This window comes from Xiphophorus hellerii, chromosome 23 (genome assembly GCF_003331165.1).
Source record: "Xiphophorus hellerii strain 12219 chromosome 23, Xiphophorus_hellerii-4.1, whole genome shotgun sequence".
In the NCBI taxonomy this organism is placed as follows: Eukaryota; Metazoa; Chordata; class Actinopteri; order Cyprinodontiformes; family Poeciliidae; genus Xiphophorus; species Xiphophorus hellerii.
In genome coordinates, this window is record NC_045694.1 from 5,735,738 (window position 1) to 5,750,867 (window position 15,130).

Consider the following 15,130-nt stretch of genomic DNA (forward strand, 5'->3'; position numbering starts at 1 on the left):
CTGTTTTTAACGGCAGATCACATGACGCAAACACGTTTTCTTAAGACGTCATGACGTACGACATTACAGTTAAACGTAAAATGAATCCGAGGCGGAATAAAATTCGACTGTTGGAAAGTAACAGGAGAAAAACTTGTTCGTAACAGCGCTTCATTCGGCGGCAGGTTAGTGAAATTTAACATGAACGTTTTCCTCTCTGAATTACGTCCAGTCACGTTAACTTACGCAAGTTGATTAAAGTTCCCTTCCATGTCCACGTTGACAACTTGTTTACAATGGTGGTCATTCATAGGACTCTGGTAGTTGGCTAAAGGAGGAAGAAAGGGACGCAAACGTTGATATAGCGATGTACTCAACGAAGTTGTTGAGAGTGCTGGTGTAAATTTCGGCAACTTCCAAGTGGCAGTATATAAACTTACTATAGACTAAGCACTAACACCATTGCTCTGCTTTTAACGTTTTGAAAATACGAACTTTTACCATGCTTACCGAAGAAAGTATACAATATTATTTTTTAACTACCAATAGTTAAAAATCTAACATAAATGTCACTTTTATTCAGTGACATTTATGAGTTATAACTGCACAGGAACGATAACCACGTTCTATTGTCATTTTCCTCGTTCTCTGTCCTTACTTTGGTCCGTATATTCGCCATCAAACACTGAAAGTTTGTGCCAGGGTTTCTTGGTGTGTCGCTTTATGTGTAACCTGGACTGTAAGCATACGCAGCACTCTTCATATCTCATATACGCATAAAATAGGAGGACATATGCTTTTAGGTATGGACAAAATGTTAAGTCATGATAGAGAGACTTCCGTGCTTTTCTACTGCACGGTGACTGTTATTACAGTAACAATAATATGCAAAATGAATTTTCATATTTTCTGTAGGTTTCCCGGGGCTGCACTGTTGCCTTGCAGAAAGAAAATCCATGGTTTTGAGCCCTGGTTCTTTTTGCATAAAGTTTGCAATTTATCGTTATGTATTCCTCCCACAGTCCAAAAGCTTGACTGTTAGGTAAATTGATCACTTGATACTACACCCAGGTTTGACTGTGTACAAGCATGGTTGTTAGTCCTTTGGGTCCCTGTGTTGCTCTGTGATGGATGGCGACCTATGCCACAAGAACTGGGCACCAGCTTTCCTGCTACCGTGCAAAAATAAGCAGGTTTAAGTTAAGATGAATTGTAAAAGTCATTTATTAAACATGATATTATGATAAAAGAATATTCTGATGTTATTCTGGCAATGGTAAGAGACAAGTACTATGACAAGAATTAAATGTGGCGGAGGCAGTGTGATGCTTTGTGTATACTTCTACTAGGACTTTCCATTCATGTGGATGTTATTATGACACTATTTCATGGCAATACTACAACCTGAAGCTTAGCTTTATAGGAGGGATAATCCACTTAGCTACAAAGAAAAAAAAAATGTTTCAGGAATTGTTTGAGGAGCACATCAACTTTAAGGTGTTAACTTGCATTTCCAGTTCCCCAAATCTCTAAGCAAGCATCTTGTGAGATGTGCTGGACAAAAGTCTAATCTGCTTAAAGAAACTACTGACATCCTGTTGCCACAGCACACCTGTTGTGGTCTAGTATGTATGGACTAGACTTGCTTTCCCATCAAAAGGGTGACCAAAACACAGTATTAGGCAGATGGTCATAATATCTGATTGGTTTTATCTTTGTTTGATCACTGAACATTCTCACTGCAGGAACTAAAGCTCAACATGCTAGATGGGGGCGACTGTTGCACAGCTGTGGAGGCTGATCCACATCAGCCACTGATTCTGGAAAGAGCTGAGAAGGAACCTGAGAAGAAATGGCATACTGTTGTATCAGATCGGGTGAAGAAGCACTGCTCATGCTCCCCGGAGAAGGTGAAATCCAAAATACTGAGCTTTGTCCCAATTCTGCAGTGGCTGCCCCACTACAAGCTAAAGGACTGGATTCTGGGTGATATTATGTCAGGACTTATAGTGGGAATCCTGCTGGTTCCTCAGTCCATTGCCTACTCCTTACTGGCTAGTCAAGATCCTATATATGGTTTATACACTTCCTTCTTCTCATCTATCATTTATGCCATCCTGGGTTCCTCCAGACACATCTCAGTGGGGATATTTGGAGTGCTCTGCCTGCTTGTGGGTCAGGTTGTGGACAGAGAGTTGGCTCTTGCAGGATACCTCCCAGAAAGCAGCTTTGGCAGTAACAACAGTGATGCCTTGTTGGCTGGCCAGGGGAACAGCAGTAATGTAGAGTGTGATAGAAGCTGCTATGCGATCACAGTGGGAGCAACAGTCACCTTCACTGCTGGCATTTACCAGGTAAATTTAATATCTCACAGTTGTCCAAGTAAATAAAGGTAATTCTTAATGTGAAATTAGGCATATTTTACTGTATAGTTTTTAGTAAATCCTTACATTTTCAAATGTTTTATTAAAGTCAAACATCAGTTACTGCTGTATTTTTTAACTTGGCTGCTTTTTAATCTCTTTCTCTCAGGTTCTGATGGGCCTTTTGCAGGTAGGCTTTGTTTCTGTCTACTTGTCAGACTCCCTGCTCAGTGGCTTTGCAACAGGGGCCTCCCTGACCATCCTCACGTCCCAGATCAAGTACCTTCTGGGGCTGAAGATCCCCCGGCCGCAGGGCTGGTTCACTCTATTCAAGACCTGGTATAGTCTGTTCACCAATATGGCAAAAACCAATATCTGTGATCTAATCACAAGCCTGGTTTGCCTGGCTGTCCTGATTCCAGCTAAGGAACTGAATGATCGCTTTAAATCCAAGCTAAAGGTAAAAATACTAAGAGTTAGATTTGTACTTCTATTTGCATGTCTTACACTGTTTAATCACTGAGAGCAAGCCACACTCTTTTCTCTATAGTAAGATAAAAGTTGCGATCCTGTCTGGGTTATGGTAGACAAGCTACTCTCCTGCTATTTTCTTACTCATGCTAACCTAATTGATGTGGTTATTGATATACTGCATGTTTCAGGTGCATGCTAATCTCAAAAGGTATTATAAAGAATCATAAACGGCTTGAAAAAATGACCAAAAAAAATTCCAAAGAATGTTAACCCTACAATTGTGCATTCAGAAAAATATGAAAGTCATCCAAATGGATAATCAGACAGTATTGTGTCTATCAGGCACTGTATAAATAATGTTGTACCTTATGCACTGGGATTGCCACTTGGTGGTGCATATAGATAAGTGGCAAGCAGTCATGACCTTTGAGATACAAGGCACAGCAAACCTATATAAATAAACAACAGTAAAATAAAAGTGATTTTCTCACCATTTCTTTAAATAATTAGAAATGTTAATGTTGCTGGTAAGGTGCATTCAGGGACACTGAAAAAGTCATCACAATGATATGAAATCATGATGGATGATTATTTTTCCCTTTTCAAGATGACAGAAATGTAAAAATATATGTATTGTCTAAAAAGTTCTTCAATATGCGGCTTATTATCAGTCCCTCAATCAACTTTCCTATACAAATTCAATTGGTTTGCATTAAGTTTGAAGTCTTGTCTTCAGTTTCTTCTTCTCGTTGATTCTGCAATTCACAGATTATGACTTGGTCTGTGACGATAGATGTGTTTAAGTGATGGTTGAATTGTAGAAACTCTAGGTTGTCTATTTTGGTGTGTTTGTGCTATGAGCTATCAGTTAGGAACTTTAGTTGGCTGGTTGTGTTCCTGTGATGTTAGTTTATCTCAGATATGCTGCAACATTAAGTGATTAACTTTTCTCAGTTAAAAGTCCTAGTTTAGTTACAGCTTAAAATATCTGCAGTTACAACAGGAACCTGTCTGGACAACCCTCTGTCCCCCATTCTTCCTGTATCTGCTGTATGCTACTACTATTACCCTGACGGATAGCGATTATAGACACTAAGTATGATCTCGGCACTGAGAATTAAAGTGAGTGATTCAAGATGCACCTAAACACTAACCATGTTTGAAAATGACTTGTAGTAATCATGATTCCAGGTTCAAAACATATGAACAAAGCTACACATTTGGCTCTAAATGTGAACTTTTTAATTTGATTATATATATATATATATATATATATATATATATATATATATATATATTTTTTTTTTTTTACACTGCTCAAAAAAATAAAGGGAACACTTAAACAGGTGTTTAACACTTAAAGTGTTAAACACCTAAAGTATATATATATATAAAGTATATATATATATATATATATATTCTTTTTTTTTTTTAAACCAGATTTATTTTACTCCTTTTTCTCTTTCCCAGGCTCCGATACCATTTGAGCTGTTTGTGGTTATAATCGCAACCCTTGCCTCTCACTTCGGTCACTTCAACAGTGAATATGGTTCTGGAGTGGCTGGAGACATCCCTACAGGCTTCCTGCCTCCTCAGCTGCCAACATGGACGCTCATCCCCAATGTGGCCGTGGACGCCTTTTCCATTGCCATCGTAGGATTCGCCATCACTGTCTCCTTATCCGAGATGTTTGCCAAGAAACACGGCTACACGGTGGATGCCAACCAGGAAATGTATGCCATTGGCTTCTGCAACATCCTGCCTTCTTTCTTCCGCTGCTTCACAACCAGTGCTGCTTTGACGAAAACCCTCGTCAAGGAATCGACAGGGTGTCAAACGCAGATGTCGGGCCTGGTCACGGCTATTATTCTGCTATTGGTTCTTCTGGTTATTGCTCCACTCTTTTACTCCCTTCAAAAGTAAGTATGTCGAAATTTCTAAATAAATTAAACATTTCTAGTTAATGTGATTTATTGTTTTTACATATGAATATCATATTTCACCTAAAAATTATGATCCTTGCAATCAAGGTAACATTTAGCATCTATTTGTCTGGAAAATGTTTGTTGAGCAACATTGCATCTTAGGAAAAGTTAAAATCTCTGCTATTTTTTTGTGTTCTCTCCATAGAGTGAAAATGCTTTAATTGCTTTTAATCAAATTTTTAGATTCTCCTAAAAACATGTTTTAAAAAAATACACACACTACAGGCGTAGAGTATAAAACCTTAACATGACATAGGCATTTTAAAACATTCCCAGTGTTTCAGGAAACAGGAGGTTTACAATAGGATTTGCTTGTGTTTACATTTTGAAAAGAGGTTTCAAAGGTAAACTTTGACAAATACGGATAACCTCTGGTTATGGTTCCGATCCCATGTTGACTCGCCTGCTTTTCAGTCAGCAGGAGTTCTACTCAGTACAAACCCCGGATACAGATGTTTTGACATGCCCACATAGCCATTCATTTACAATAATAAACAGGCAGTAAAATAAAGGAAAGTACAAGCAAACCATCAATGAATACAAATTAACTCTCAATAAGGAGTAGCTCTGCGTTAGTTTGCACACATACCCATTGAAGTTTTTCACATTTTGTCATGTTACAACCTTTGCTGTATTTTAATGTGCTTTTATGATTAACCAACACATTTTTTTGTAAATAAAAATCAGAAATATGTGACATGCAGCCACATACTTTTCCAATTTTTAAATAACCATCTTTTTAAGCAATTAGCTTTTCTACAACTGCTATAAAATGAAATGGTGAAGGGAGGAAATGGCAAAACGTGCCCCTGAAATGGGGATACGAATCAGTGAAGACTGAGCTTGCTTGAAACTGGACAGCAGTTTGACACCCTACATGTGTTTTTATGTAGTTGACAATCTTTTGCAATTGGCACATGTTTCACGCCTTTCCTCTTTTTCACACTGGCTCACTTTGCACTCCAAACCCCCTTGAAAGTTGGCAACCCTGGTTAGTGCACACTGAGGTGAACTGCTAAGGAGAGATATTCCGCTTAGTTCCACTAGCAACTGCAATTTTTATCTATAGTAGCAGATGGGCCAAACGACTCTGAGGTTTTTTTTGTCTTTCTTATTCTGTCCTATGAAAACTGTTTAACCTGACATTTTTCTCTCTTCTGCATTATACAGATGTGTTTTAGCAGTTATCATCGTGGTGAACCTACGTGGTGCTTTAAGAAAGTTCAGGGACGTTCCCCGGATGTGGCGCGTCAACAAAATCGATGCCTCGATCTGGCTGATCACCATGGCAACATCAGCGCTGGTCAACACAGAGCTCGGCCTCCTGGTTGGTGTTTTGGTGTCGGCCTTCTTCGTCCTCGGCCGGACCCAGCAAGCCCAGGTCCTGGAGCTGGGCCGCGCTGCCTCCAGGGAGCACTATGAGAATGTTTCATCCTACCATGGCCTTCAGACACATTTTGGAGTGGCTGTATTCAGATACGGTGCACCGATCTACTATGCCAACCAGAGCTTGTTCAAAAAATCTCTATACAAATGTGCAAATCTTAAACCTGTGAAGGAGAGGGCTCAGCGTTTGAAATTCGAAAAGAACAAAAATCAGGAAGACACTGAAGAGATACCAAAGGGGATGTCTGAAGATAAACAAAACAAGGAGAGTGAGGCTTCTTCATCCGTAATATTGATGCTGGATGAAAAATCTTCCAGAAACGTACGCAGCTTGGTAATCGACTGCAGCGGCATCTTGTTTTTGGACACGGCAGGAGTGAACGCTCTGAAAGAGGTCCGCAAAGATTACAGAGAACTTGCGGTCGAAGTGGTCTTGGCTCAGTGTAATACTTCAGTACTGGATTCTCTGGAAAGAGGCGGTTACTATGACAGCAAAAAAGATGGTGAGGTAGGAAAAAACAACATGATATTCTACACCATCGCGGATGCCGTCAGCTACGTGCAAAACCTAAATGTGCCTAATGGAGATTGTGATAACAAATCCTGAAGATGCAATAATCCATCCAAAGGTCTGGTTATATGTGATATACAACCAGCACATCTGGCTCTTTGTCACCAACATGCCTTATAATTCTGCTGCTGCTGATGAAAGTTGGTGTTACAGGTGTAGATCAGAATTATTTATTTTACCTTCAGGGGGTCAAATTAAGCTTAGAGAAGAGTTACTAGAAACCTTAGTTATGATGTTACAATATAATCTTATTTGTCTATCTTGTAAGCAAATACATTCAAATGAATTGTTGAGTTCTCCCTTCATCAGTTGGGAGAGGTCTAAAATTTATATTTATGTATTGCTAAGTCTATCATGAAAATCTATTCAACCTTATTTTTATTCTACCTATTTTAAATCTAGTAGTGATTTTTTTTCACATGAAATAGTTTGGGGTTTTTTTAGTGTTTCGAAAGTGTTTCTAAATTTGACAGTTGCTTACAAAGAGATAAAAACACCTTGAGGAAGATGATCTGGAGTAAATAAAATTGCATCATCACTGCCTTCCTCTTTATTAAAGAAAACATGCTTTGTATAAGAACCCTTCCTTATTAGTTGTCATTCCAGTCAAACTACTTTGTGCCTTCATAAAAAGAAAAGTGATGATACTAACAGGAAGTGTTTACTTTTGTCCATTGGGGAACAAAGTTTAGTTTGATTTCTGAAGCCAATCCTTATTACAAATTCTTTGTTGTTTTTGTAGTAATTCTTGTTTTATTTTTAGAGTTAGACTATGGTTTCATCACATATCCTTCCCACGTTATTAAGCCATAATTCATGTCTGAGAACTCCTGTTCTACTCATCACAACATTGCGCTTTTGTATTTGTCCACTATGGCAAATGCTTCAAAGCATTCCTGATCAGAAATACTGTATGCTTGGCCTCATTATCTCAATAGACCTCAGTAATGCACTAACTACATGGGAAGTCATCTAAAAATAAGTGTAGGAAGTTAGGTGTTAATAAGTGTTCTATTTTTCTACAGGGTTTTTATCCCAACTGAATAAATACACATAAATTAAAGGTAAATGCTTTTGTGTGAAATTATACTGCTGGTGAAAAGGGATTTCATTTTAGGTGTCTTGTGCAATTTTATCTTGGAGGCCATAAAACATATGTTATTAGCATTAAGCAATAATTTAACAATATAGTCAGGTAGTCAAACATTTAAGCATGTTATAACATTTCAGGTTAGAGATAAAGGATTGGTTTATGTTAGACTAAAGTAGGCTCTTGAGTAAACTTTAATTACCTGTACTATACAGTTGTTTGAATCTAAATTAAGGATGTGGGATTTGGACTTTGAACTTTCTCCTGGTATTCTGTAGCACTGAAAAACTCAAATATTATTTTAAACCTAAACCGGTTTTCAAACGGTTACATTTGGTGGTGTAAATCTGCCACAAAATAGCACACAGCTGTTGAATTTGATCATAGTTTTAAATATATTTATTAATGTTTTGCTGAAGCCATGAGGCAAAAAAGTAGAGCCAATAGCAAAAGTAAGTTTTTGAGGTTTCCAAACACTTCTGAACAGGACAGTGTCTTACTGTAACATGTAAAATATGCAGCTGAAGTTGTAGTGAAGTGAATGCTATGTACTCCTCGGAGTTTTGTATGTTTCATTATCGTGGTAAGTCGTCATGGGTTCGGTTCACATATTTGATCAGTCAACAAGGTGAGGGGTGAATATACAATAAAAGGTTTACTATAGGTCATCAGAATGAAAAACAGCTGTTATGCAATCATAAATAAAACGTTTAGGAAGTTGCTGTATAAATAGTTTTCTTATCATGCGCTGTAGCACAGGACCTGGGCTATAAAATGGAGGAAGAAAAATTACCTCAGGTTTATTCTCACCAGAAAAAGTAAGGAAAAGTTATTGCTGGTTTAAAAGCACATTAAAATATGTACTATTCATGTTTGAAGTGCCTAAAGCTTAAATTACAAAGTACGATCGTATATGTAGCACTCATAATACTGTCTGTAATGGCTGTATGCACATTGTTTTGATGTGACTGTTCACATTCCATTGGCATTTAATTTTGGGTGTGGGGGCTGTAAATAAATGTGGGCTCACCAGTTTAACTTCTTTTGTTATAACAAATTATAGGACTTCCCCTGCTGAATTATATTGAAGAGACTGTTGTTGCACTCTTGCTCAAAAACAAGTATTAGTTAATTGAGACATGTGAAACTGTTTATTTTGTATGCTATTTTGTAAAACCATTATTATCTAACTTTATTTCTTTAAACAAAATATCTATGCAAAAATACATATTACAGCCTTCTCTTGTATATAGTTTTGTAGTTTTTAATGTAAGTCCTTGAACCAAAAGACGATCACAATTATTTTTTATTGCTTTAAGGCTCAGGTTTATTTATTACTCAGAATAGACAAGAAGTCAGAAAGTATGATGTGGAACACAATGTTACGCTTGACAAGAAAATTTATATGGTTGTGATATTTTAATAAATAAATAAAAGCATAATTTTGCAATTGGTTTTCTTGTTCTTTATAGTTTCTCTTTGTAGTTTAGTCCCAATAAAATCCCCAAATTCCAGTCTAAAATGAGTCTGTCACCAATTGTGTCTCGCATTAGCTTAAAATTTGTGTTTTACAGAGATTAAATGATAACTTCTACTTTTATAATCCTGTAGAAACTGTGGAATGGAGCTTTCTGGAGAACTGTCACTCCATGTTGTGTAACCATAAGAGTTTGGTTAAATTTTTTATAGGATTAAATAAAGACATCACGATTTCAATTTACCCTCCATTTTCTCTTGTGAATTGTTCAGTGCTAAAGAGTCTGTGCTCATTGAGAAGGTACAGATATAATAATGCAAAATTTGTTGCATTAAATAAGTCAGGCAGACCCAGTAAAAGAGCAAACCAGTTTCAGCAGTAAAAATTATACATTTTAGTTAGATATAAAATATCTAACTAAAATATGTATTTTAGTAGGGGCTGCAGAGTGGTGCAGTTAGTAGCACTGTTGCCTTGCAGCAAGAAGGTCCTGGGTTCAATTCCTGGCCCAGGGTCTTTCTGCATGGACTTTGCATGTTCTTCCTCCCACAGTTCAAAAACATGACTGTCAGGTTAATTGGTCTATCTAAATTCTCCCTAGGTGTGTGTGTGGTTGTTTGTCCTGTCTGTCTCTGTGTTGCCCTGCAATAGACTAGCGACCTGTCCAGGGTGTACCCCGCCTCTCGCCTGAAATGTCTCACTGGAGATACCAGCAACCCTTCTGACCCCACTAGAGACAAGGATGTACAGAAAATGGATGGATGTATTTTAATTATATATGTCTTTTTCTTTATGCATTTGCTTTTTTAAATAGACCTTCTGCCCAATTTCCTTTCATCTGGGAGTTTCTTAAGACCTTGCCAAAATAGAGATGAATCAGAAGAATAAATGATCATCTTAAAATAATCATCTAAAGTCTTAATTCATTTATTAATCAGTTTGCTCTGTGGATGTTTGTGCTGTGGTATGTGGGACACTGAGAGAAGACAGACTGGTTTTTAAATCACTCTTACATTTAAAGGTAAACCACATTCCTTCCTTCTAAAAATGGATTAAACTGCCACTGAAATCATTACTTTTAATTTGTTCTTCTAAAAAACATCAATGTGTTTAGACACGTATTGTTGTTTATGCCAGTTCTCTTTAAACACTTTTCTTATCTCATTCAGATAACAGACAATCCTATCAGGCAAAACAAAATACCAGATATTGATGTGAGTGGGGATCTCTTGATGCCATGACTCTCCTCTCTGATACTTTTGTCAATATTGATGCTGGTCTTTTTGCAGGTTGGTAGATGGGATTTAACGGTGCAGGAATTCTAGATTTGGGGCTTGTCTTTATCACGTTCTCTATCATCTTCATCCTCCACTGCAGGCCTCCTCTTCGCATGTTTGAGTGTCCATTTAAGCATCTGTTTTTGCTCCACCTTTTTCACTTACACATGGAGGTGAAATAATAAGTTGCTGTACTGATCAGGCATAACATTATGACTGTGGACAGGTGGAGTGAAATTGTCTCTTATGTTATTGAGCTGAATCTAATAGGCAGAAAGAAAACCATTTGTTAAAAAAAGCCATTATTGAATATGTTACAAGAAGGAAAGATGGAGAAAGCTGATCTGGCAAATTGATACAGTGACTGGATTGATAGGTTCAGGCAATGTTAATCCACATAGAAAAACATGTAACTCAGCTGACAATCAAAAAGTTTCTAGACAAATCAGTGGAATACATCGTATGTAGGTTTGGTTGAAAATCGGCGGAATACGATGTATTCCACTGATTTGAATTTTCAACAAACTCTTGACATCTTTTTATTAAAGGTTAGTCAACCACTACCAATAACTTTAATCATCTCAAAATATCTAAACAAATTGTTTAAAAGACCTGCTGGTCACAACCCATTTTCAGAAATGACAGCAACCCTCAGGGGCCCAATGGACTCTGTATCTCAGTGAGTCTGGAATAATGTGGCAACAAAAGGGGGGTGAGCATATTTCTTGGATGGTGGTCATAATGTTATGCCTGATTGGTGTCTATTTTATGCTTTAGTATTTGAGGCTCAGATTGTGTTAATGAATGTTTTGCCTTTTATTTTCCATATGATTAGAAACCTTTCAAAAGTGAGAAGATATTTTGCCGGATGAAAGGTATATTTTATCTGTGGACACTTCTTGACATTAAGTATTGACATATATTAATTATATTCTTGGTTGATGTTGAGTATCTGTTTCACGTTGAGGTATTGAGCATACAATTTCTTGAGACTAGTTGACCACTAGATGGCACTAAAGTCTAGGAACGGGTTTAAGTTACATTGAAGCAGCCTTAACCATATTCAACACTAAACTACAGTAGGTTTTACATTTTGAGCATTTACATTTCTTGAAATCTTCATCTGCATGATTTTAGAAAATCATTTGCACATTTCCTTGACCTTTTTGGTCCATTGTTACTTTATATTTTGTTTCCATTTTGTTTTCCCTTTTCAAGTCTAATATTAAATCAAAAAGAAACAGTCTAATTAGAAGAAACTTATGGAGTTAACTCCATACAAACCCAGACAGCATAATGAAAAGATTAAAAATCCCTAATCTCAGATGTCCAACGTTGCTACTATTCTCCAATAAAAATGTATGTCAAGGCTGAAGGAGACTAATACTGAAAACACACAAATTCAGGACTTTATCTGGCATACAGCAGTAAAGTCACTTATTTGTTTCTTGTTTCTTTAATATTTAAAAAGTTATGAATTAATTAGAATATTTTTAAGCTGAAAAAAACAACTGAACTGCAGATTCACTTTAAATCTGTTTAAAAACTGAGTAGTGAAAGAAAATCCCAGTTGTCTGTGACAAAGTGAGAATTGCAGAAATGATTATGGGCTCTTTCACGGCTTGATGCGTCTCACAAATGACATTTACCATGGAATGGCACTTGTCTTGATTGGTGCACTGTGGAAACTCCCAAACCAGAAGCAGAAAGTTAATATATGCTCACCTTCAGTCTGTACATGTCTTCCTATCACCAGTTCCCAATACAACTCTCACTAATAACACCTGGAGCAAAATTATTCCCTGAAAGTGGAGAAGGTTCCTGAATCTTCTCTGGAGGGAAAAATCTGATTTATGAGACCTAAGTTATTCAGACTCCTATAATCTGCTTTTTTACATAATTTTACTCTGCATGGGAATGCATATTGTCATTTATCAAAAACGCAACACTGTAGAAGCTGGAGTTTGGAGAAACTTTTGACAAAAGGTTAGCACAATGCTTCCTTCTTCTTCCTTTGTCTTCATTTTCAACTACTGTTTGAATCTGCTTTTTCCGTAAATGACTAAAGACTCCCTCTTTTTGTTTTTCCATACAGAGAAGATGGCAGGATTACAGATAGGCACTTTTCTTCTGGTGAAATACTGTTTCAACTAGTCAAATTCTTAATGTTCTGTGAAAAAGACATTTCTCCATTTCACTGAGGCTCAACAAGATCAGCCAGCAGGTATTTTATGTTTGCTGTCAAAAACAGTTTTATAACCACCTTACGCATCAGTTTGTAATATTATTTTCCCTCTTAAATATAATGCTCTTTCCAGATGAAGCTCAGAGATCTGCCAAATCCATGTTTCCAACACAAGAAAAAAAAAATTCAAATAAAGAAATGAAGAAATTAGATTTCTGGTGGAAGTCTTTGCCTCACAATTTTCCGATTAAAAGAAGTTTAGAATAACAGTCCTCTTAAAACAGCCCATAGAGTTCTTTGCCAAAACAAAAGGCAAGTTTGTAGAATGTCAAAGTGTAACAAAAACATATGCGTTCAAAAATTCAGCAGTAAATTGTTGATTATTTTCCACTATGCCTTCAGTGAGTTTAAACACCACAGCATATTTACTCTGTCAGTGATTTCTTCTGAATTATTTGCAAATGCTGCCATTAAGTTTGCAGGATTTTTTTGTTTCCTTTTCTTCCTATAGAAGATACATCTGGCCGAGTGGTTTTGTGTTTAGTTCTGTCTGTTTCCTGAACAGAGCCATTGAACAAGCTATTGCTGCTTCTAATGATGCAAAGTCTTTGTTTATTTTTTCTACAAAATACCTCTGGCCCTGGGTGTGTTCTTGTAGCTGTGTCTTTTTCCTGTATGGAGGTACTGACTGCTTGACTTTTACAGAAAAAAAAAACGAGAACAAAACTAAGACAATAAACTAGGTGTTTTGATCTCATTTGTGAAATTAAAATACCTTTAGAAAAAAAATCAGGTATTAACCATACTTTCCATTTTATTTTATTTTTCACCAATTTTTTCCTAGTTTATTATAATTATTGTTGGTTTATATAATAATTACAACCTAACAGTTCTAATTAGCCTCAGTAGTCAAATAATCCCTACTGAGGATTATTTGACTACTGAGTCAGCCTGCAGTATTCCATGTGATTACTACAGGCTGTTGTAATCACATGGAATACCACAGGCTGTCCATGTGACAGCTTGTAGTATTCTTACAACAGGGATTATTTGTTTATTGTGTTCTTTTCTCAATGGTGCTATTGACTTTGCCATTGCTGCCTAATTATGTCTACTCTTTGTTTTTAATAGAAAGTACTTTTTATGTGTTTTCTGCCTATTTTCTCAACCCTCATCTTGTTATGGCTCATGGCTATTAAGGTTGAGTCGGGTTCACCTGGATGGTTTAATCTCTTTAAAAAGCAGCTGTTTCTTTCCACTGTTTCCATAAGCTTCATTGGGTGAGGTACAGTTAAGGACTTGATGCAGTGAACCAAACCCCACATTTATCAATTGGGGCTAAAAGACAAACCTGCTTGTTTAAAGTGGCTTGAGATGACATATATTAAAAACTGACACTTTATAAATGAAATGGAATGAATTGAATTAATTAAATTAACTTATATTTTAATGTGATTGCCCATTTAAGAATGCCTGGTGGTTTTTGTTTTGCATGAAAAAAATTGTATTAGTTTAGTCATGATTTTAACTACTGCTTATCAGCTTGTGATTTACAATTATACACTTATAATCTTTCAACCAAACCTAATCAAAAGACTATGTAAAAATAAAGTAAATACAAAAGGCAGTTGGTTTCCATAAGATGTACTAGCACAGACAGTTATTGCGGGATACTGTTAAAATGAACCTAAATGATTGTTTGTATTTAGCTAAAATAAATTTATTTTAGTTTAATTGGAAGATTTTGTGGAGGTTAGGTAGCATTATTGTTTATACTAACATTATTTCATCCCGACTTTCTTACAATACACAATTATTTGCACTGGTTTAGTTTAAAGTTAAAAATGGGCATTTGTTTCCACCACATCAAAAAAAAGTTTCTTCCATTTTCCTTGCTTTGCCTCTTGCCTATTCCTATCACAGCTCACAGACCGGAATCATCAGGGTACTTTTGTGAGTGATGATTGGATTCAGAGTTCTGATGCAAGTTTGAGGAGTTCAGAGTGAAGAGAAACAGTGAAGGTACAGGTCCCTGTGGTGCACCGTGACTGTTTACCACCCACTCACTCCCATTCATCCAGGTACAATAGTGTTCTGACTGTCAGATAGTCAATAATCTAGGCAGTTGTGGAGGCATGGGCCGGTATTTTCAGGACTTGTCTCACAGCAAGGCTGGCTGAATTGCCTTAAAAGCCCCAGAGAAATCAAAGAACATGGTCCTTACAGAGCAGCCTGATCTGTGTGGATGACAAAGGACTCACTAAGGTAGGTAGACAGTAATATGGCAGAGTCTGTCTTATAGAGTGAGGCTGTGGAGAAGTGATAGGGAATCCATGGAGGGGA

At 36.8% G+C, this 15,130-nt stretch overlaps 1 protein-coding gene across 1 annotated transcript; it reads left to right on the forward strand.

Moving 5' to 3' along the window:
* The first annotated feature begins 61 nt into the window (after window positions 1–61).
* On the forward strand, window positions 62–9,298 carry slc26a2 (solute carrier family 26 member 2). Its single transcript, XM_032555431.1, has 5 exons — window positions 62–164; window positions 1,725–2,333; window positions 2,512–2,802; window positions 4,287–4,735; window positions 5,972–9,298. The coding sequence occupies exons 2-5, from the start codon at window positions 1,740–1,742 to the stop codon at window positions 6,792–6,794; spliced, it is 2,157 nt and encodes a 718-aa protein (XP_032411322.1). The 5' UTR covers window positions 62–164; window positions 1,725–1,739; the 3' UTR covers window positions 6,795–9,298.
* The last annotated feature ends 5,832 nt before the right edge of the window (window positions 9,299–15,130 follow it).